Here is a 24,609-nt window from a genome sequence, read left to right as displayed (position 1 = left end):
AGCACATTGGTCTCCGTGTCCCTATTCCAAATCAAGGCAAATATCATCAAGCCATCATAGCATTCTGGCTTCGGAGTCCTTCTCAACACAGCACCCCAAGCACTTGACACCAGCTAAGTGACACTGGCACATGAAATATTTTTTTAAATATTATTGCCATACTTATATCAGCAGTAAGTTCTAGGAGTGGCAGATACTACTTTTGTAATAATAAGGAAAAGAAAAATTCCCAATTGCTTGGAGTTAGTGAGTGATAAGACCCTCTAAATTTGACAACCTCGTGTGTATGTACAACCCAGGCATAGAGTGAGTAACACACAAGTGACTGAAATGCACAGAAAATTCTGGAGGTAAAGGGACAAGGGACACTCTGTGAAGGAAAGCGGAACAATAACCTTGGATGCTCAGGGTTTGTACTTCAGATTCCTTCACCACTTGTCAGTTAAAAACAAACTGAAATGCACTGAAACCTGCTGGTCTAAGGAGAAAGTGCAAAGTTCTTTCAAAGGGAAGGAAAAGAAAAAAAAAACAAGGAGACTCTGAGGCCAGTCTTCTCTGGGAAGAGGCAGCTGCAGAGTTACGCTACACCTTATTTAAGGAGTCAGTCAGAAAGCACCCATTTCTGGGAAGAAAGAAGCTTGAACAGATGAGAGAAAGCCCAAGCAGGCACTTAATTAGGGAGTGAGTCAAGAGCAGTCATGAATTTGTGAAGAAGCCCATACGATACGCCCCATGGGACATAAATCTAGATCACTTACTGCAGTGGAAACTCCATCCAGACTATGTGTTGTTAATTTAATATAAAACCTAATCTGAGTACATAATACAGTAAAATGTCAGATACTGGGAGACTATTCTTCTGCAAAGGCTTTCAAACCCTGAAAGCAGGCCAAAAGAATTTTGTTTCAGCAAGTATATTTGTGGCCAAAAGAGAGCCTCCGAGCCAGAAGCAGCATGATCAGACCTTTGAAGGTAACCTGAAACCTGATTGGTTCTACTTGCACTCCGGTGGGATGGATGCTTTGATTGACCATGTCAATGAGAACATCCAGCCTTCCATACCCTAATGGAGAAGTGATGGGAAGGAGAGAGAGAGAGATGAAGAGAAAAGGAGTGAGAGTCACACAGATGCAGAAAGAGAGAGACAGAAAGAGGGAGGAGGCGTGGGGAGCTGGGGTAAGGGAGAGACCGAGAGATACACAGAAAGAGAACAAAACAGACAAAAAGAAGCAGAGACAGACAGAAAGAATGGCAGTCTCAAATGAGAGGGGCTAAGGACTCATTGGCAATGAAAAAGAAGGGGCTACAAATGAAAGGGTTAGGAGAAGCAACAAGTTTTGTGGATTTCTTATGCAGACAACAAATACCTCAATACAGTACCCCTGGCAAGCACAGGGCAAGTACCTCTGCCCTGTAGAAATCAGTCTACAGGATGAGTTCATGGGGAGGTGCAGGGTACCATGACTTGCAAAGTCAAACACACACACCCTATTCTCCCCATTTGTAGCTGCCACAATAGCCTTTCCTCCATGGCACTGTCACGGTTTGTAGTTATATATTCAGCTAGTATTTTTGTGTAATATCCAGCTCTACTTCTAGAAGAGAAGCTCTGAAAGGCAGGGATCATTCTGGCTTGTTTACTGACTCTTGGTCACCTGGCACATGACTTACACACTCGAGGAATTCGATAAATATTGTTGAATGAATATGTGAATAAACAAATTAATGCGGAATAAACAAGTCAATACATGGTATGGCGGTGTTTGGGTTTTGTGAAAGAATCTGGGCATTTCTCAAGCTGAGAGAAAAGAAGGGCAACTCAGGCAGCAGAAGCAACACAAGCAAATGTATGGAGACATGAAAGAAAAGGCAGCTTGGAGCAGCAAGGAGCTAGCACCACCCTGAGATGTCCCACACCCCGTCAGGGACATCTAATAGATGTCTCACTACCACCGCTCGGGGAAAGTGAAGTCTTTTCACGGGAACATCAACAAACTGCTCCACATCACAAAATCTAGGACCGCTCCTTATTTTATGGCACTCTGAAATTCAAAAACCAGTTGAACACCTCTTGTATACAGCACTGTGGATGGTCCACGCATCCTGAGGCAGGAGGAGGTTACCTGAGAAACGTGTACATGAGCAGAGTGCACAGTGATTTGCATGCAGTGCCCCAAGAAAAGTGTGACCCACAGCTGTGCAGGTCCAGAGGGGAGCAAGACTGCTGTTCGTGGTGGGGATTTTATCTTGTTAACTTTAAAACATTCCACCCAACATGCTTTCACTAAGTGCCTATGTCCCCAACACAGTTCTGGTCCATCTGGTGGGGCAAAAAGCAATAGAGGTCAGAAAGCGCCCTGAGCCTTCCTTCACCCCGCTGGGTCAGTTTCAGCCCTGGACACGACAGGAACAGCCCTGCCTAACTAAGAACGAGTGCCTTGCTGGTAAGACCTCATGCCTTGCACCCTGCCCCACTGCCCCTAAAGCATTTCTTGGATCTATTAGCTAGAGTCTTCCCAAGATGGGAAGCAGAAGGATGCCTGAGACTCAGTGGCCACAGGGAGGGACACTCTTGACAAAAAAGGATGCAGACAGGGAAGGCAGCATGTTCCAGAAGCAAATCAGTAACTTGACAATTTTGCTTGCAAATGCTCCTTCAGCTACGCTCAGACCTGACACGGCTGGGCTGCAAGGCCCTTTACTGTACCCAATTGTGCCCCCAGCTCTGAAGGAATCCAGCTCGTAGAAAGGGGCTGAATCAGAGAGTTCAGGTGAAGAAAACACTGCTGGAGATGATGTGTTACAAAAATATCAGTTACCAAGGAGGTTGCTAAGAGCTAAGTCAGTTCTCTGCCATATACAAACTTGAGCCACGGAACCAGGTGGAGGGAGCAGGGATGCAAGAGAGAAATTCAAGGCAGGAGTGATCTGAAGCAGAGCAGCCTTTGGTCTGGCATGGATTAGTGACTCACGTGAGTTTACAGTTTCTAGTAGGAGATATTACACCTTTCTCCTTGTGCTTCTTTCTCCTATGGAAGACAAACCTCCGAGATATTTAAGCAAAGCTAAATTCACAAGCAGATTACGTTGGAAACAGCCAGACAAGGGCCTCCCAGAAATGGCTCCTGAGGCCTCAGCACCCAGAGCCTCAGGGAAGTGACCAGTCCTTGGGTGAGGCTTTCCACACGAAATATATCACCTAAGTCAGAGAACCACTAGGTCCGCCGTATCATTCTCTGAACGCAAGGTCAGGGGGACAAGAACTAAATGAGAAAAAGATCAGAAGATTGTGAAAACACCCAAAGAGAGGTGTACCTTGAGTTTTATTTAATGTTTGCATAAGCCTTAATAAAGACATTTATTTCTTATATAGTAAGGTGAGGATGGCGATGGTTTCAATGTGTGGGATCTTGAACAAAAAATTCTCAAGAAAATTGGAAGCAAAGTTGCAAGTCTGATAACAAAGGCCTGTAGTTACCACCTGATGGCAGTATTATCTAAACTGAAGACCAAGTGTGTGAGGGCTGTGGGTGCGTTTGCGTGTGCATGTGTGTGTCTGTGCTTTTGGACGTGCATTCACACCAGTTCAGAAGAAGAAAAACTTGGAATGGAATTATAAAATCTCAAGGTCAGAACCCAATGTTGCTTGCAAGCCTCCCATCATTCAACACTGGGAATTTCCGTGACAACTTTCCTACTTTGTGGTTGTCTCAGATTCCCTTTGGAGAAGGGAGCCTCGTTACATTCCCTTATTCAAACTCAAGTCAGACAGAGGCAGATTTGTCCCAACACGATTAGGTGACCTCCAAAGCAGTGGTAAGAAGCTGACCTAAAGCGTGCACTCCATGTTTGTCCTGAGAGCAAGTGAATGAAATGAGTGAGTGGGTGAGTGAACACGATAGACCTTAATATGTTTACTTTCAGCCCCTGGGGTTGAATGCTGACAAAGGTGGCACTGATAAATTCAGCTACTTAGACATTTAGAAGTACTTCCTGTCTAAGTGTCCATCCTAGGACTGGCAAACGCAGACCCCAGAAGAAGGGCAGGCTAGGAGAGTCTTTTGTCACAGTGGGGGAGCAGACAGACTTGTCCCCTGAGAATCTGCAGGCCCAGATTCCTGACCCAGTTCTCCCTCGATGGGACTTAAATAAGTTACTGAATCTTGGAGCCTTGGTTCTCTCCCCTGTAAAATAGAGACGATTCTATCTACCAAGCCCAAGGACGATCAGAGGAGATAATATATGTCAAAAGTATCTGTTGACGTGAAAGAACTGGCAGATGTCCCGAGTTACTAATGTGTCGGGTCATGTTGAAAATATGGATCCTAGATTTGTCAGTTTCTCCTCCTTATTTATGAACTAAGCTGCCTTCTCCGCTAGAGAGTCGTTGGCAGTAAAACGAATAGTTCTTCCCCAGGTACAAGTTGCTGCTTCTTCTGGGCCAGTGGGTGAGTGGTCATTCTCAAGAGTAAACCACAGAGATGGAAACACACACCAAGTCATGCCTAGAATCGGAAAACTCAAAGTTTATATGGAAACAACAAATGAAAAATGCCCTAGGTTTTCGGTCCCCAACCCTAATAAAGCAGCCAAATTCTACAGCCTCTCCTTCAGTGGCCTTTTTCTAGTTCCATAGTAACCAGAATTCCCCTGACCCCAAGTAACTTTACAAGTTACCAACTGGCCACAAACCAGGCCAGCTCCATGGTATTCCACCTCCTTGGGAAGTGTTGGAGAGGCTCACTGTTCCTGCTGTGAGGAGTAACAGGATGGCTGTCTTTCACATTCCCCGAAGCTTTCTACTGATGTGGTGGGGGATTTCATATGGTGGAGCACTCAAGGGGACAGCAGGTGTTAAGGTTCGCTGTCAACTCTCTGCCGGCAAAGTGGGGGATTCCTCAATTGTTCAATTGTCTCACAGTAAGGTCACAAGGGCAGAATAATGACTGGTCTCTGGCTTCTCAAGTGGCTACCAGTTATTCTCCAAATGTTCTTTTGTGAAGGGATCTCTGTTCCAGATTGGAAAGGACTGTCTTGGCCCCCTTTTGTCTCCCCCAGTACCCAGGAGAGGCAAGTAGCTGAAACATGGTAGATGCTCCAGAAATGCTTGTTGGGTATAAGGATGTGCAAGGGTAGGGGGCGCCAGAGGCTGTTATGTGAGCTAATATCTGGGCTGCAGAAAAAGGAAGTAGGGCTGCCGCCGCTAAAACAGTTTTTCTGAAAGAAACCAGGACTAAAATTTGTGGTGCTAGATGGCAAGTTCTGGCACAGAATAAAGAATATAGTCCTAGAGACAGAGAGACCTGGGTTCAAATCTGAGCTCTATTACTTACTAGCTGTGAGACTTCGGGAAATTTGTGTAACCTCTTTGTGCCTCAGTTTTCTCATTTGTGAAGTCCAGGTTAATAAAAGCATGCTTGTACAGTTGCTTTAAGGATTTAGTGAGATAGAGGATTTGGACAGTGGGGATGACACCTTCTCTCCTCACCTCCCTGCGGGGTCACAGCTCTTTCAGGAAGAGCTTCTGCCAGCACTTCCAGTCCTCCCAGTTAGGTGCTGGAAGACAGCTTCTACCGCTTTCCCTCTTTTTCCGCGCTCCCTCAAAGGAGCAGCTGATCTGACTGGCAGGCACCAAACAACCACTGGACCGCACCTTTCAGGTGCTGGGGTTGCAGCGTCAAAGGTGCTGCTGGTGTCAGGGCACCTCTGGCACCCTGATGTGCCCACACTTCCTGTTCCAAGGCACCTCCTCAGTGTCTGCTTTTCCATTCATCGATAGGAAAATCAGGCCCACCTCCCTGGGGTCCAGGGCCCTGCTGTCTTCTTCTCGGGCTGCAAGTTGGCAATACTCAATCTAGTCCATTCCAGAAAGCCCTCCATCAATAAAGCTGATAATGTTGATATGTACTCTGCCTCGTCTTTCTTGAATCTATTAATTAGATCAGAGGGAAGGAGAGCTAAGTCCTAGGCAGTTTCAGAGTGCTTAGCATCTGATAGTAAATGCTGGTAACATACCAAGAAGGCTCTTAGAGGGCCGACTGTGTGGTCCTCCTGCTTCAACCTTGATACGTGCACTTGAAATATAATAGAACTTAGGCCAGTGGTTCTCAAGGGGAGCAGCACTGCCCTCTAGGGGGAGGTTGGAAAATCTATGAGAGTGTTTTGGGTTGTCACCCTGATGGACGGACACTACTGGCATGTAGCAGGACAAGGGAGAAAGATGCTAGACAACTGCAATGTGTCCGACAGCCCTGCACAATGAAGAGGGTAGCCATGTCTCTCATGGCTTTTAAATATTTCCTTAGGCATACATATAGATAAAAAAACGCTTATGATACAAATTTACACAAATGTGTGTTTGTACATCTCTGGGTATATGTATAGGTATGTGTATATATTTTTTCATTTAATAGCAGAAGGTACAAAGAAAAATATGAACAAATCACCAAACTATTACAATATTTGGTGTAATATATTGGTTGGGTGGTTAGAGTCATGTGGACTTTTAATTACTCAAGTATGTATTTCCATTTTGTTTCAAGTTTTTGTAAGAATGTATTGCTTTTGCAATTGGAAAAATATATATAACCAAAAATGAGTAAAATTTGTTATGCAATTTACAAGAAAAATCATGTCCTGGAAATATGATATTTTAGAAATAAGTTTATTCTATATTAATCCAATAAAATCAGGTTACCATTTAAAAACAAAACCTGCTTATAATTTTCTGAGCCTGGAAACTAAATGAATTCATATATAAACACAATTTGTATTTTTGCATTGTTTTAATATACACTGAATTTTCCAGGAGTTCAATTACTATGAAAATAGAGAGGAGAGTGTAAAGAATTGTTCACCATTTTTGTTCACCATTTAGGAAAATCCAGGCACTGATGCCAACGTTATTGGTGGGACCCAAGTCCCCAGTACAACAGATATGTCTCGGTCAGCATTTGAGGCCATGACATTGGCAGTGATTCTGAGTGCAGCTGTCTGCATCTAACTATTTCATTGTGTCCTCATGTGCAGGCATGGCTGAAAATTTCCTCTCCTCTTTTTTATGTTAGTTCTCTTTTACATTTATAGTTCTCTTTTATACTTTAGTTAGGGTGTATATTTGATTTCTAAAAATTTCAGATGTAGGTAAGTGAGATTACATATAAATCTCATGATCGGCATAGTAAGGGGAGCATGGCCAATGGTTTGCTACAAAAAAAAAAAAGGCCTATTGGGACTGACAAGGTTGAAAACGACTGATTTAGTTTCTCGGATAACAAGGCAATGTCTTCATCAGCTCTGACTTCCAGGCCGTTGCTTAAACTCTCCAGTCACATAGTAGTCATAGCAGAGGAAGTTTGGAGAAGGATTCTGCTTGTCACAGCACATGGTGACAGATCTAACTTTGTGTAAAACAGGATCTTCACTTCTCAGGGGTAATGTGGGGTTAAGTAGGGACTTCCCCTCCTCCTTCCCCACCCCCTGCCATATACCAGAATAAGGAAAGCTGTCAGCAAAAAGATGAAGCAGAACTGGGCTGTGCTACTTACATAGGTCTTCAGTGGCAGCTGGGGAGAAGGCAGCCATGGACTCGTACAGCTCCTCGTCACAACCAGGGTTGAGGGAGCATTTCATGAGCAGGTCTGTGGAAACGTGGGCCATGGACTCATACACAGCATCAGCCTCCTCCCCTTGCATCAGTTCCTCTTTAATGTGACTCTTCAGCATGTCCACAGTTTCCTGAAAGAGACATAGGCACACTGAGACACCCTGGCTTTCTGGGCAGAGTTAGGCCCCTGAATGGGCCTGTGGCAGGCAAAGTAAAGGATTCTCTGTGTATGTACATCTATATTTATTTCCCACCAGACTGAAAGCTTCTTGAGGCCAGGCTCCAAGTCTCTTTGTGTTTGTTTTATGTTTTGTTTCTTACCCGAACACTAAGCAGAGTCATACACTCGATAAACGTCCAATGACCAGAAGATACAAATTTTCACCTTTCTTTTTTTCCCCCCACTTCTTCCGCCTCTCCATCCCGTCACCCTCCATCCCTCACTCCGGTTCAAGCCATTGTTTCTCAGTCTAGTTGTGTAGGACACAGCTCCCTGGCCCATGCTGGTATTATGAGCCTTGCGCTCCACCCCGCTGACAACCTCAGCATTAGAAGTACGGCGCTCCAACCACCTGAACCACCAGGCCAGCCAAATTTTCACCTTTCTCACGAGCACTTATTATGTGTCAGGTACGATGCTAGGTATTTGCCTATACATTATATGTCATTGTTTCCACCAGGGCTTAAGAAAGGTAAAATATTCTCTAGTTCACAGATGAGAAAACCAAAGCTCAGGAAAACCTAGCACCTTACTCAAAGGACTGCAATCCTGGCTTCTGACCTTTCCATTATACCCTAATGGTTCCTCAAAAGGGAGGAAATGCACGAGGGTATAAGCCTTACTGACTAGCCACATGGAAATTCAAATGGGATAAACAGGGCTGTAGCTAAGGTGTTTTTGCATTATGTGTAGTCAGAGGTCCCTCAGGAAACTGATTCACTAGGCCTCGTCCTTCCAGCAGGCGGCTCCAAAGTGCCTGACAGTGCACTTCGCCAAAGTACGTCCCTCATTTTTATGTCCTGTGTAATCAAGCAGAGATGTCTTGGATGAAATGCCCCGAAGTCAGGCCAGCTGCCCTCTGTCATTCTGCCTCCAGGTGGTTGGGAAACCAGAGAGCTGGTTTCTCTAAAACCTCTGCACAACTTTTCCTGGTGAGAAATTTTGGTGTTTCACAATCCTGATTTCAGCACCAACCCACAAAAATACTCATTTTCATCATCACTACCCTGAGAGAGCTAATCTGCCATTGACAGTCTATGTTGGTTTCCTGATAAGACGACCCAAGGAGTGAACCAGGTGGCAGCTGTGAAATGCTGGAGATTCAACGACTGGCATTTGGTTTTGATGTCATGGAAAGAGGAAATGGGACATTTCTTAGAGGTCATAAACAACACGTAGGGACAACCTTTTGGTAGCAATGCTAACAATGCATTGGTTGAAGGTGACTACAGTTGGAGAACAAAGATGATATGAGAAATGTGAATCAGATTAACTTCAGTACAAGTTGAAAGTGTATCTTTAAACCTCCCTGCTGTGTAGAGTAAGTAGGATAACAAGCCCAGTTTTCACATCAAACCAGGTTCAAATCCTATCTCTGCCCTTACTAGTGTGTGACCCTAGGCACAGTTATTCTGCCTTTCAAGGCTCCTTTCCTCATTTGTTAAAGGGAGATAATAATACTGTCAACTTCAAAGGAAAGATTGTGGTGAGGATGAAATAAGATCATGCATTTGCCAATTAAATAAATTCAATAGATAGCAGTTATTAACATGAACACTGTGTTGTCCTTTATAAAAACTATTGGCATGGAAATGAAACAGTGCCTTTTATACATTTGTGACTTCAAAGTAAAGCTGAGTAAATACTCCCAGACTATGAGCACTTTATAACTTCATTTATGTCAATGATGCCCAAATCATTGGCACTTGGGCTATTCTATTCATTCAACACACTTAATCACCCCAAAACTTTGGGAAGCCCCCTCTACATGCCTCGTGAGTCATTGCCATGTAGATTGTCAAATACAGAGCAGACAGTTCGATTTCTGGGGTAGTGTCAGGATCACTCCTGTCTGGAGGTAGAGAGCAAGACTCAATTGTGTTTACTGTTTCTTTTGAGGTCACAGCCCCATACGAGGGGCCAAGCTATTCTCACATCCTTGCTGTAAATCGTGAAAATGGAGGAAAACCCGAAAAGGGTAGAATCAGGAAGGGCAGCTGCCACCAAGCAAATGGAAGCAATACTGGGGTGACTCCAAAGCCTAGGCATAACATGAGATTACACTCAAAGGACCCAGAAGTCAATGATCAAGGAGAATCTAGTTCAAAACCAAGTGAGCAGCTAAACTGGGAATATCTACCCTAAGACAGGCAGACTCAGAAAGAAGCTGTCAGCAGAAGGTCAGGCCTCACAGTTGGGCTCCCTGAAACCTCAGGTGCAAAGTTTTATAGTGTCTCTGCTAAGGAAAGAAACACTCCTAACACAGTTCACCTGGGCTTGACGGTGGGTGAGGTAACTGGGAGCATCCCGCCAAGATGACTTGGAAGGTGGATGGGGAGGTGGCTGAGGAAGAGGGATCAGCATCGAATCTTCAGCAGATTCATTCCATAAATGTTTCTGTCAATTCTTTGAAGGTGGACCTCAGTTTTTTACCTACATTATTTCCTTTTATCCTCAGAAGAACCCTATGGGTATATACTGTTATCTTCCTTCTACATATTAGGAAACAGAGAGAGAGGACACATGATTTGTCCAAAGCCACGTGGCTGACAAATGTTGCTACAGGAACTTGGACCCAGGTCCATGGACTCCAGAGCTGGTTTCTTAAGCCCACATGTATTGCCCCTGCTGGAAGAGGCACAGGAGGACATGCTAGAGATGAAACCCAACCACGTCTTTGGTGAAAAGGAAGCCCTAGGACGACATAGTGCATTTCCAGTCCTGGGGCCTCTCCCGCCTTGACCTTACCACATACTCATCGATGAACTGCCGCAGGTCCCTGAAGCCATGTTTCTCGGCGATGGTGTTGGGGTAGTGTCCGTGCTTGTTGGCTACACTGTATGCTTGTAGGGCTCCCGGGCAGGTGAGCAACAAGGCAGTGAGATTCTTCAGTCCATACTTCGCAGCAAAATGTAACAAGGTGGGCAGCTCTTCATCCCTCTGATCTGAAAAATTGTCAATGAAAACTTCATAGACAGATAAAAGGGGAGGCAGAGTGGGCACCCCAGTTCTGGGAGACAAAGCTGACAAGCCTAACATTGCATCCTAATAGGCATTTGATCATTACTTCTTGGTTGATGGACCTAACATCTGACAGCTTCCTTCAAGGAACCACTGAAGATTATACCCTCAGATGACAGAAGAAATAATACTCGTATGTTAATTATTAGCAGATCTAATAATTAACATCCTACCTTCTTTCTCTAAAAAAACCAAGGAATCCTGAGAAAGAATAGATTCATAATATGCAGATTTTTTTAAAGGCTTAAATAGCAGCCACAAAGTGCAACAGGAATCATGTTTTGACCTTCTCTGCAAATTTCAGGGTACTTTAAAGCAATTGTTTTGTGCTGACTGAAAGGAAGAAGTCCATTTTCTTAGTTCTTATTCCCAATTTCATAAAGCATGTCAAGTAATTCTGATTATGATACTTAGTCTTTCCCCAAACCTTAGTTTTGAAATAGAAAATATTTCCAGACTAGCTCAAAGGGACCTGGGAGGATTAATATGATGGTGTTCAGTAAGTTCCTTGTTTAGAACAGGTTTTAAATGTTTGTATTAATGCAAGTGAACCCCAGGATGTCCACTAACCTCTGATTTCGTGGGAAACAAAGTACTCCTGAGAGTCACTGAATCCCCATGACCCCCTCCACCTACTAATATCTGAATACCATGTTTCCCCGAAAATAAGACCTAGCCGGACAATCAGCTCTAATGCGTCTTTTACAGCAAAAACTAATATAAGACCTGGTATTATATCATATTATAGTAATTATATTATATTATAAAAACCAGGTGTTATAGTAAAATAAGACCAGGTTTTATTTTAATTTTTGCTCCAAAAGACGCATTAGAGCCGACTGTCTGGCTAGGTCTTATTTTCGGGGAAACACGGTACAACAAGTTAAACTCAACCAAGAAAACAGACGTGTTTGTTGTGGAGGTGGCGGGGAAGGGCAAATCTTTTTTTGTTTTCATAAAAGTTGATTTCTAAACACAACTGTGATACCATATACATATATATATATATATATATATATATATATATATATTTTTTTTTTTTTTAATAAGACAAACCCAGCTTCCTATTCACCAGGATATGATCCTTGGAATGAGAGATCTGAAAATGTCCCCAGAATCCCACACACTCCCTCCTAAGCCCCAAGTTTAAGAATAGAGAATATTAACACCTGCTGGAATTAATTCAAGAACATTCCACAGTAGGGAAATGGGGAGAGGCAACAAGAGAATGCCCCCAGGAGAAGGATGTGAAGGTAGCATAACCTCCTCCTATGGTTCTGTTAGGCTATGGAAGAATAGGACGCAGGCAGAGGGTAAGAAGACGTGGGTCCCCTTGTGAAGTACACCCACAGCGTGAAGGAAGAGTGGCGTCCACAGAATAACAGGCATCCTGTCCAGAGCTCCAGGCCCCATCCCCGTGCAAGTGGTTCTTCCAGGTCCTGACAGGTCACACCTGCACACAAGACTCCTCCTCCCTCATCAAACAAGTATTTGTTTCAAGAGCCTACAATGAGCCACCCAGGCACAGTTCCAGCCCTCACTGAGCTGACAGCCCAGCAAAGGAGACAGATACTGCTGAGCAGCACAAGGACAGTGGACAGCCAACATGCTGGGGGAGCCCGCAGGACGTAGATGGAACCTTCTGAAGGTTCAAGAAGGCGTTCCCGAGGAAGTACAATCTAAGCTGTTGCAGGGAGGTAAAGAGAAATTAGCCAGGTGAATGGCAACCAAGAAGGGCAGGAAGAAGTGTATTCTCATGAGTCGAGATGATAAGAGGCACGGTGGCATTTTCATTAGATGAAAGAAGTCCATACCTTCTGTGGAGCAGAGCACAAAAGCCAAGGGAGAGAGTAGAGAGAGTCGAGGTCAGAAATGCAGCAGGAGCCCTTGGGAAGAACCTGCAAACAGGTTAAGGAGTTTGGACTTTATCTGGAAGGCAAGTGGGAACCACAAAGGGTTTTCAGTAAGGGGGTGATGAATTCAGATTTACAATTAAGAAGAATCTATCGTTAGCCAGTGAAGAAGGACTCCTTCTCAAAGGGAGGGCTGTAGAACAGGAACCAGCAAACTGGAATCAACCCAGTGTTGATTTCCTCAGGTTTGACTACTGACTTACTTGTCATCATATCTTCTTCTTCCAGCTGGTTGATTCCAAAGAGGTGCAGCCCACTTGCAGGGATGTTGTTCTTCAGGGACTCTGTTAGCAGTTTATCAAGGGTCTCTGTGTTGTAGGGCACAATTTTAAAGGCCTAAATACAAAAGTGAAGACAGTCAGATTTTAAATCCAGCTATCTCCCAAGCAGCAGATTCAAGGCTGATGAACCATGAGCAGATAATCCATGTCCAGAAAACGCAGGTTTCCTTTCTAACATCCTTACCTGACACATGAACTCCACAGGATTGGCAGCACTGGACAATAAACTCCCAATTTCTTCCATGTCAGTGTAATAGCTGATAATGGTTTCGCACACCACTAAATCCCCGGAATATATCTTCAGAGAAACATTCCCTGATGAAAGGTCTGAACAGAAGAAAAGATACTATAAAAGTGCCCAGAAAGAATAAGGGTCCAGGGAAAGTGTTGATGGATTCATCTTCATGGCGAAGAAATTAATTGGGGGCTGGAAGAAAGATCTTGGAGGTGAGCTGGGGATAAGGAAGTGAGGGAAAGGGCAGAAGTTCTAAAAAGACGAGCAGACTCACACATGACAGGACTCTGAGTCCAGATCTTCACTGGATCTGAAATTTAATTTTCGAATGATTTTCATCTATTTGTTTCACTACTATAGGCCTAGTACCACAATAAGCAGGAAGAAGAGTTGAAATTAAAGCACTTTACACAAAGGCCAGTGGTTGCCAGAAGGTGGGAGGGATCTGGGCCGGTGGAACTCCGTACTTTCACCCACTGGGCCAGTAGAATTGATTCTCTGCTCTGCCATCATTACAATGAACCCTCCCTGCATGCTCTCTCTCTTCTGCACCACAGGAAGGGGTTTTGAGGGGGGAAGTAAAAAATTAAAAATACTCCAACCACAATGATTTGATTCACAAAAGAGATAATGCGACAAGTAAAGAACATGAAAAAAATATTCACCCTCACTAGTAATTAAAAAAACCCACAAATTAAAACACACTATTATTTTAAAAACATATCCAATTAGCAAAAAGTATTTAAAACAACAACACCTCGTGCTGGTAATGGCATAGCAAATAAACTTGATAACAGTAATGTTTCAGAAAGCAATTAAGCACTATTTCCCAGGATCCTTAACAATGCCCATTGTTTCAAGGTTTCCAACTTAAGGAATAATCCTAAATACAAAAGGAAAAAAAAAAACCTGCAAGGCATAATGATGCTCAATATATTATAATTTAAAATAAGAAGAAGACAATAAGCAATCAGAAATTACATAAATATGCAACAATGAGGAAATGAAAAATTGAAAGATGACATTTCTTTTCAGTTGAATATTATGCAGCTTTAAAAATTATGGTGGTAAGATCCAAGTCCAACACAAGGAACTGGCTTTATAAATTATGGTACATCTGTCTATACAATGGATTATGTCACAACCATTTACTAATATGGAAAAATACTCACAGGTATTTTCTAGGTAACAAAAGTGGACTAGGAGACAGTACAAAGCATGTATACAGATGTGGAAAAATACAGAAACAAGGGATTTCCTGTGGGGTGGGTATATGGGTAATTTACTATTTACTTTCCATTATCGTTACTGTATTCTAAAGTTTTCTGTATTGAGCACACATTAAATTTTTTGCCATTAGATGTGATTTTATATTAATTTCAGGTGTACAGCATCACATTACCTTTATAATAGAAAAAAATGTATTATAAAATGGCAAGTTTGTAAAGTCCAAGAAATACCATGTTTCCCCGAAAATAAAACCTAGCCAGACAATCAGCTCTAATGCGTCTTTTGGAGCAAAAATGAATATAATATTATAGTTAAATAAGACTGAGTCTTACATAATATAAAACCGGGTATAATATGATATGATATAATATAATATAATACCAGATCTTATATTAATTTTTGCTCCAAAAGACGCATTAAAGTTGATTGTCTGACTAGGTCTTATTTGCGGTGAAACACGGTAGCATGGGGGAAAGGGATGGGGAAAGAATACATATAAGATTACATAAAGACAACCAGAATGTCAGGTAATAGATACTATAGAAACAACGATATTTCTAAAAATTGTGAACCAAAAAGACTGAATGGTAGTCTGATGGCTTTGTTCTTATTTTTCTCTAATTTCAAAAGAATTTTAATACATTAACTTTATAATGATAAAAATGTTAATATATCCATTCCTCCCCGCCCCCACCCCATGCCACATGTATGTTTCTGACACTTCCTTTTCTTTAAATGGAACATGACAACCAAACCCAAATTTTGGCTGTCACTTTGCTCAGTTGTTAAATAACAATAGGATAAGTAAAAGAAAGCAAGAGGGGCCTCTTCCATAACATGATGCCTAATTTCTGGAGGTAAATGGGGCTACTTACTAGGAGCCTTCATGGAAACGGTGTACTCATTCTCCAGCTTGGCTTCCACCCTTATTGAGGGAGAGTCCTCAGGAGAAAATTCTGCTTCCGTCGTCACTCTCTGATCCAGTTTACATCTCAGAATGACGTAGACAGTGGTTTCTGCCTGGAACAGGAGTCTAGTCATCATCCCGTCTCCCTCCTGGGTCCCCTATTAGGGTGCTGAGCGAGATGGTCTCCCAGCTCCCTTAGCCCCAATTCTACCCTGTTTCCCCGACAATAAGACCTCGGCGGACCATCAGTTCTAATGCGTCTTTTGGAGCAAAAATTAATATAAGACCCAGTATTATATTATGTTCTATTATACTGGGCATTATATTATATCATATTATACTGGGTATTATATTATATTATACCTGGTCTTATACATTATATAAGACTGGGTCTTATATTAAAATAAGACTGGGTCTTACATTAATTTTTGCTCCAAAAGACGCATTAGAACTGATGGTCCGGCGAGGTCTTATTTTCAGGGAAACACGATATCTAGGGAGACTGTTCCAGAACAGGGTGGGGTCTGCAGTCCAGGGCTGGGCAGCCACTATTTGTCATAGGTCCCAATGAAACAAGTTACAAAACCCAAGAGTGAACATTTATAAATCTTTATAGTAATTTGATGGAGTAATCTTATATATGTTGAACCTAATGGTAACAATTTTAAAATCTGGGGCTTGTATTTTGTGCCTTATTATTTCATTTTTATAGCATGTCTTTTCTTCTCCTTCTTCTCCTTCTTCTTCTTTTTTTTTTTTTTTTTTTTTTTGTATTTTATAAAAGCATTGTCCCATGGCAGAATTGGAAATTTAAAAAACAAAATACAGAGTAGTTTTTCACCATAGATAGTTGGAGAAGCACTATTCTAGACTAGCTTTGTTACCCAAAATGAGGCCAAGGGCCCAGCAGCAGTGGCTTCCCTGGAAGCTTGTTAGAAATGCAGAAGCTCAGGCCCTTCCTGGGCCCACTGAACCAGCATCTGCACTTTTACCAAGATTCCCAGGTGACTCATATGCAGCTTATAATGTAAGAGGCATCAGCCTAGAGAAGCCCTCTTGTTCTACAACTTAGTGCTGTTCATGGATGGACAAAAATAACGTACTGGAGGATTAATTTTCCCAAGGTACTGAGCAACCTGAATGGCTATTTTGCCTTGGTTTAAGATCTCTTGCCAACCCTGCCAAATGGAATTATCTTGTCCTCTGAAGACACTGAACTGGTAGGGATAGCCCCTCCCCACCAAAAAAACAAAAAATAACAAAATGGGGAAAAGAAATATTTCTGGCTATAATGTTCATTCTAAGTTCATCCTAACTCCCCAAATGTTCATTCTAAGATTCTGCTGTAAAGGCCTCAGAGTGCCCTACATTACAATGGCTGTGATTTCACAACAGGTGAGGGAACGGCGTGGTACTGGCTCCTAGGGGCTGCTGGGCCTGACTGTGAATGTGTTTGTGGTTGACCTGATTCCTGCTGCAAGCCCAGCTCTTCTCCCAGGGAGCGTGGGGAGCCAGACAGAACAAGTGTGTCTCCCCTATTGTCAGTTAGGACTAACCCCAGCCCAGCTACCTCAGAACCCAGAGACCTAGAGTAGGCAACAAGGAGAATCCTGAATTAGTGGGAGTCAGGATGGGAGAAGGAACAAAAGCTGGAGAATCAGAGAGGCATGTTAAAGGCATTGTTCTTTAGTTCCCACCCACAGGCATCCACCAGCCTGATCTCAGGGTGACAGGGGCATGGGGAAGGCAGGAAGGATTATGAATCGAACTGGAAAATGCATGCCCCATATAAAGGGCTGCTAAGGCCTGGTATCACTATGTTCTGACTTAAAGAAAGCTGGAAATACAAATTTTCCTGCCTAACTTTTAAAATACTGTGCAGTCCAAAACAAACATGTGTATGAGTTCAACCCAGCCCAAAGCAGCAGTTTGCAACCCTCACGTAAGAAGTCCTTGCCAGATGCCTCATGGACCCAGATTGCACGGGAAATCATTCACAAAGGCAAGGAAGCCAGTGCTTCCCATTGCCACAGCTCTGTTGCCCTCTTGTCTCAGGAGCCCATGGTAGCAAACTTAACAAAGGGCTTGTAGCTATGGGGAAGCATTTTGCTGCTCTGAACTAATAGCACATACTGTTTGTCAGGAAGGGAGAGATCATGAAAAACTATCAATACTGTGGCAGGATTCAAATGACAGTGGCCCATTAGTTGGCCATCACATTCAAATCAGCCTGAAAATGTTAGTCACATTATGCTTAGGTATTAATCTTATCCCTTTAGCAAGCAATACTGGCCAGCAAGTTTCAGCTATCAAGCTCCGAAGCACTCATTTGGGCCACGCCAGTGGCCAGTTGTTGATGGAGAAGGAAGCAAGCTCTCAAAATGCCCTACATCTCCTTGCTCCCAGCACCAGGCTGGCAGGAACAAAGCCAGGCCTCGAACTTCAGAGGTGGCATAAGTGTCTTGTAATGCTCATATCTGCTGGTTTCCCACATGTCCTAAGTTTTAGATCCATGAACTAAAAAGTCTTAGATTGATGACACATCCATTCCTAGGCTCGTCTCTCTTTGTCTAAGACCCAGGTACGGGGGTTTCCAGGGCAGCTTATGTTCAGGGGAAACCCCACAGGAAGTCTGGGATTACACTGAGGTGCAAAAAGAGAACCCGTTCCCTTTACTCCAACAAATCCATCCACTGAAAAGCCCGAAAGCCTGTGTGCTGACATGGATCCACCAGCCCCAGAAGTGCCTACCCCACAGCGAATGCGTTCCGGCTGCACCACCATGAGGTTCTCAGGTGAAGTCTCGAGTGGCAACAGTGGCAGGCTCTGCTTCTTCAAGTAGGGAAGGACCTTTTCGTCCTCAGTCTCGGTGTCAGTGACTGAGTCGCAGCCAGAATCTATGGAACAGAGAACACCACTGAATGGGAACAGAAGGAAGGGGAATTGATGTGCATGTCCGACACGGTGAAAGCCCCAAACATTACCAAATAGGAAACAGCTCTGAACGTTAAACAAATACAGGCTGAAGGGAGTAACTCAGGAAATCATGAAAGAGGATCTAATGGGGAAAAGTAAACCGCCATGTGGGCCACAGGGTAGAGCCCAGGGTGGCGAGAAAAGCCCACAAGCCTGAGGTAGGCTGCTTTCTGAGGCTGACAAACTTACTCTCAATCAATAGGCTTCCAGAAGCTTTAGATCCAGACTGCTTGCAGGGCTGGCTTTGGGGTTTGAGGGGAAAGGAAGGGTCTCCTCAAGTGAGGTCAAGAATGGGGGCTGTCCATTTGTAGGTCATCTTTTGAACATCAAGCCAAACCTGTGGTGTCCAGAAATCCATGATTCCTCAGGGTCATGGCTAACCAATGTGCCCCTGCCAGAGCAACAGTGAAAATCAATAATTTTCAACGAATCTTAGATCAGTGGAACTGGGTTCCAGATCAGTACCACAGCTACCGTTTCCCTGAAAGTAAGACCTAGCTGGACAATCAGCTCTAAAGCTTCTTTTGGAGCAAAAATTAATATAAGACCCGGTGTGTTATGTTGTTGTGTTATGTTGTTATGTTATGTCATGTCATGTCATGTTATGTAAGACCTGGTCTTATAGTAAAATAAGAAATAAGACCAGGTCTTATATTAATTTTTGCTCCAAAAGACACAATAGAGCTGATTGTCTGGCTAGGTCTCATTTTCGGGGAAACACGGTAACACTTCTACGAAAGATTAAAACATAAACGATTCAGAGCAGGTGAGGAGGGGTACACAAATGTGTGGGCATGACACAGAATGAGATGACGCTGAGATGGTGTAAGTGGAACATACCAGAACTCTAAGGCAAGCGCTCTTAGCCAGGGTCCGTCCACTGATAGGCTACTTGTATGCAAGATTCTGTGTGTGTGTGTGTGTGTGTGTGTGTGTGTGTGTGTGTGTCTGTATTTTTTCCTGGAGATAGTACAAAGCTTTCATCAGATCCTCAAAGAAAGAAAAATGGTCAAGAATCGTTAAGAGGAGAGGGAAGGGTCATCGTCCCTTTCTTGGGCTTTTCTCATTCGTAAACCACTTATGGAACCAGCCGAATACTTGTATGTTAGGCACTGAGAGGACGTGAGAATGAATCAGACACCAATCCCACCTTCAGAGAGCCCACAATTTAAAACAGTGGCTGGGTGAGAGTAAGGGTTACCTTGGCTGATTCTTGCAGGCTAGCCTCCTGGGGAAGGAGTTGGCCTCCTACACAGCTCGTGGCAATCAGTCCTGATACAATGCTGGGGTGGCTGGTGGGTCAGGCCACTGATATGTCCCCCAAAGAAAGCTGTAACCACAGGCTGGCACCCTAGACCTTACTTCGTGCCAGGGGAGAGGCTGTGCTCCCACAACCACGAAGGCTGACATGGGGGAGCACAGCCAGGGGACAAGGTCCTAGGCAAGGACCTCCAGGACCTGCTCAGGCCAAGTGAAGGACTGAGGCTTCCAGACACACAGCTGAAAAGCTCCACAGCCTTGGACAGGGGGCCTGTCCTAGAGCCTGACACCTGTGCTAGTAGAGCCTATGCATGACCCCAGAGTGTGATGGACAGTGAGGCACACGCTCTTGCAGCTCCTCCCATCTCCATGATTTCTCTCAAGACGTGGTATTCCAGAAAGCCTGGCTCAGTGCGTCCAAGTCTTTGATCTTGTTTTTGCAACAGGAATCCAGGTGGAATTCAGTGCTAAGAGATGGGGCAAAGGACCCTGGGAGTTCCAAGGGTCCACCCTATCGCATCCCATCCTACGAACTCCACTCTCACTCAGTGCTAATATCCACCTTCAAAGGCTAACTGCAGTAGTCTCCCCACCTCCCTGCTATTCAAGCCAATTTAATTAAAAGTTGCCATTTTTTTGCTGGATCTGCCTTTCCCCACACACTCCTCTCCTTCATCGTTCACTTCTAAAATGACTAGCAACTCCCACCCACCACAGATCCTGTGAAGGAAATAGCCAAAAAAGATCAGGGATAATTAATATTCTTCTTCTTAATAATTACATACTATCACATCAAGCTTCAATTTTTTTTATTATTAGATGCCTGGATGTCCTTTTTTTTTTTTTCTTCCCATTTCAGAGGTTCTTCCTGGAGGAGAAAGGTAGCAACTGGATTTTGATTAATTGTTCACCGGCTTGGCATAAGTGAGACTGAGCCTAACAGTGCGGCACTTGGCGTTCAGATGGGCCGTATAGACAACCCCTTCCAGTAGATCCATTCCTTAAGTCACTTTACACAGCCACCAGCAGCTAATTCATTTCGGGAAGCCAGGCAGGATGCCACTCCTTCTGCAGGGTGATTCTGGTGGCACTGACTGACGACCAACAGTACCACCTAAGTTTCTTCCAGCAACATTGGCCTTTTCCACAGTACGCTATAGACTGGGCCAAGGTCTATCTACTTTGGCAGATCCCAAGTTTCCATGAAGGAAATGCCAACCCAGACATAAGCACCACTGAAACCCACCTGACAGAGTGAGATGACCCCAAACTTTCCCACTTAAATGTGTAGATCACTCTTGACCCCTCCGCACCTTAAAGATAATTCTATCTTGGTTGTCCCGAGACTCAAATAATAAATGTTTGAGCAAAGGCACTCTGAAAAGCCTGAGGATCCTCCCTAGGGTCAAGTATTATTAAGACATCAATAGTATCCTCACTGCTTTAAAATGTAACAATATCCTCTTGGCTTTTATGAAGTCTAGAGAAACTCTGGAGAAGTGATAGAGAAAGACTTTCTTTGTACCTCTGGCTCCCCAAAGTCTCATGGCAAATACTCCTTGACATCAGTGGCAGGCAAAGTTTGTCTCTTCAGAGAACTTGCCTATTTTCTCTTATTCGACAATAAAAACAAGCTAACATGGTGTGTTTCACCTTTTGCCCTTGCTGCTAGGTACCTCAATGACAATTCTGGTTCTTAATTGCTGTTATACTCTCATCCAGGTCCTTGGTCTTGCCTGTTTCTCTTTTTGATATTATGCTTAATTTTGGAGGCTGCTTCAAATATTTTGGGGGTTTAGGCAGAATGTGAATTAATGTTTCTCAAATTGGTGCCTGCCAAGAGTCCTCAGCTATAGTCCTTATGAGAGCTGTGCTTGGGCTTTTCATTTAGATAATAATGTCTTTAAAATGGGATCCAAACGCAAAGACATCCCAGATTATCTGGATGACCATGCAATAACTGGATCGCACCGTAAGATTGTAGCGTGTGTGTGTGTGTGTGTGTGTGTGTGTGTGTGTGTGCACGCGCACATGTCTACAATCGTTTTGCAGCTAGGTCATGCTACCCTGAATGTTAGGGACCCAGGAGGTAAGAACAGGGGGCAGGATGATATGCAGATGAGGCATTGGTGCCAAGTGAACACAAGAAGGTTTCCTCGTACACTACTTCAGACAGAGAAATGTGGTGGGGGAATCTAAGAACAAAACAACACAGGGAACTGCAGCAAGAATCGGTGAGCACCAGCCTCGTGCCATGTTCATGACGCTGCTTCCACAAGCCCAGTTTCCCTTTTATTCATTTTATACCTATATTTATATATTCATTTGTTTTGCTTTCAGATAGGAAAGAACAATAAGCAGAAGAAGGTGAATACGATCACACAAAGTTAAACACGTCAGAATAACCTGTCAACACTAACGCTTCATTTTTTTTTTTGTCCTTTCAAAGGGAGTCTACACGTTATTTGGATCTAAATAAATGTCTGTCATTTTAAATGAAATGAGTATATGTATGTCCTTAGATTCACACCGAGTCACAAGAAGCAGCTCATAATAGGTAAAAGGACTGGGTGACAGGCTCCTTATTATTACTAATAATAACAATAAAAGTTACCATTTATTGAATATCGTGTGACTGTTTGATAGTTTGAATCTCATTTAATCCTCACAACAACCCTGGGAGATAGAAATCGATATCTTATTCCTAGTTTATAAATGGAACAGTGTGACTGAAGAATTGAAGTAAGATGGCCAAGGTCACGCAGCAATAAGTAAGGGGCAGAGCGGCATTCACCCCAGTTGTCTGTGCCCTGCCTCCCTCGTGGAGGTGTCCAGGGCAGGAAGCAGCATCCCCTGCTATCCCCTGGCCTGGGGTTGTGACTGTAGCTCATGAGACACGATGTGGGCTTTCACTCACCAATGCCTGGTGGTGCTGCCTTGCTCTGAGCAATGCCACTTCACTTAGGGAGCCTGGGACCTGCCACCAGAGCCAACAGGCACATTCCAATGATGGGGTCTAAGTCAAGAGACATTGAATGCCAACTGGCCTAGTCAAGGTTCCACGGGTTGACGGGCCTCTGACCCAAGGCTGCACCTCTTACTTTCCAATTATCTTTTCATATTACATTGTTTACTGTCTCTTTCCTGCACATCGTCTGGCACTCAGTCAGGATTACAGTTTTTTGACAGCCTACGGGAGGGACAGGGTAAGGTGGAAAAGAGAATGGTATATACTGATCTGGAGAGTTTTTCTGAAGTACACAAGCTAACTTCTCTTCTCAGGTAATGCTAAGCTTTGGGGAAAGTATAAACAAGGATCGTTCTTAAAAATGACAATTGCCATTTGTTGAGCATTTATTATATCCCAGGAACCATGCAAAAACCTTAACAGATATGATTCCATTTGATCATAACTAAGAGACTGGCATAATTCTGCCCATTTCACAGATGAGAACACTATGGCACAGAAATTTAAGTAAGCTATCCAAGTCATACAGTGCATGCCATATGGAAATTTAACCCCCAAATTCATGCTCTCATGCACCCTGACAGCATTTCCCGTACTGTGAGCCACGCACCCTGGTGGTACAGGAAATGATTCTAAAGTGAACGGCCAAGATTCAGTGACACGGAGACACATCGTCAAAAAGCAGTCCCTTTTCAATTTTTTTCAATCCCACTTACATCAAAAAGAAAGGCTCAGCGGGGTAAGAGGATGCCTTTTATACCTCTTTAACATGCGTACCTCCCTTTGCACCACAGAGACGACAAGGCCCCCACAGGCTTTTGGAGGCATAAGTGTTTAGAAGAATTTAATACACTGTTTGGTTTTTATTGTTTTATTTCTATAGTTACCTACTTTTTATATCAGGAAATACTGGCTTTTCATCTACAGAGGCATAGGTTCCTTTAAAAATAATTTTACTTAATTTAAAAAAAACCATGAATTGATTTAAAGAAAATATTGTTAATAGTACATTGAAAAAGTTCTGGAAATAGATAGTGGTGGTGATTGTACAACACTGTGAATGTAATTAATGCCACTGAGTTGTATGCTTAAAATTGGTTAAAATGGCAAATAAGATATTATACATATTTTGCCACAATTTTTAAAATTGGAAAATGTAATATACTCCCCAAATCCCTTGAATTGTACACTTTAAAGGAATTATATTTCAATGAAGCTGTTTAAAAAAATAAACCATAAAGCATGTTGATGATTCTCATATGACTGAAGTTGGGGAAAAACTGGATTATGATATACTGCTTCCATTTTGGTGCGCTGAATTTATTAGTGTTTTGAAAATAAGGTACAGTGAAAGTTGGAAGGGAAGAAAAACGTCTGTAGCATAAACATATTGAATTATTTTCTCTGAGTTTTGGATGACAAGGAAAAAGAAAGTGAACAGAGAAGGAAATTAAGGAGATAAATTTCAACAGAGAATTAAGAGCTTTCCACCAATCTAGCCCCAAATGGAATGAAACCGAAATGGTCACTGGGGCCAGTGAGGGGGACCATGTGTGTCTCTGGGCTAGAATGAAGTAGGAAGAGAACATCAATTCGTATCCACAATTTTCAGCGTGGCTGATAAAAGAAAGAGTGAAGAAGATTCAGATTTCTTGGAAAAATGCAGAAATGAATTGACAAGCAATCTAGGTAGTGGGGTTCACAAAAGAAACGGGCCATGTTCCCTCTGCATTTGCATCCCAGGTCCAAGACCTAAATTTATCCATCACACAGATGGGGCAGGAATACAGAGAATTGCCTGAGGTCTGGAGAAACTTCAGGAGGCTTTTCCGCTCAGGATGCAATTTTGCAGCTATTGTGATTTTCATCCACCCTACCTAAGCCACAAGGATGAAATCATAAAACAACTACTTCTCAAAGCCCAACATAAAATGTGCTGAAACCCGAGCTTCTCATCGCCTAGAAGTATCTACTGATCACGCACGACACAGA

General features: G+C 43.3%; 1 protein-coding gene across 3 annotated transcripts in view; it reads right to left on the bottom strand.

Annotated features, from left to right (window-relative positions):
• The window catches only part of PIK3AP1 (phosphoinositide-3-kinase adaptor protein 1), a 96,076-nt gene that overhangs the window by 31,292 nt on the left and 40,175 nt on the right, over positions 1-24,609 (bottom strand). For all 3 annotated transcript variants that reach the window (XM_081074536.1, XM_081074538.1, XM_081074537.1), the window contains 6 exons: positions 18,165-18,310; positions 15,382-15,526; positions 13,226-13,368; positions 12,964-13,096; positions 10,575-10,771; positions 7,548-7,737 (listed from right to left, as the gene is read on the bottom strand). In XM_081074536.1, the coding sequence (XP_080930662.1) occupies positions 7,548-7,737; positions 10,575-10,771; positions 12,964-13,096; positions 13,226-13,368; positions 15,382-15,526; positions 18,165-18,310 (954 nt within the window). The remainder of the gene's footprint in view (positions 1-7,547; positions 7,738-10,574; positions 10,772-12,963; positions 13,097-13,225; positions 13,369-15,381; positions 15,527-18,164; positions 18,311-24,609) is intronic.

The sequence above is a fragment of the Rhinolophus hipposideros genome, assembly GCF_964194185.1.
Source record: "Rhinolophus hipposideros genome assembly, chromosome: 15".
Lineage (NCBI taxonomy): Eukaryota > Metazoa > Chordata > Mammalia > Chiroptera > Rhinolophidae > Rhinolophus > Rhinolophus hipposideros.
Note: the sequence above shows the minus strand (reverse complement) of the source record. Positions and strands in the feature narration are given on the sequence as shown.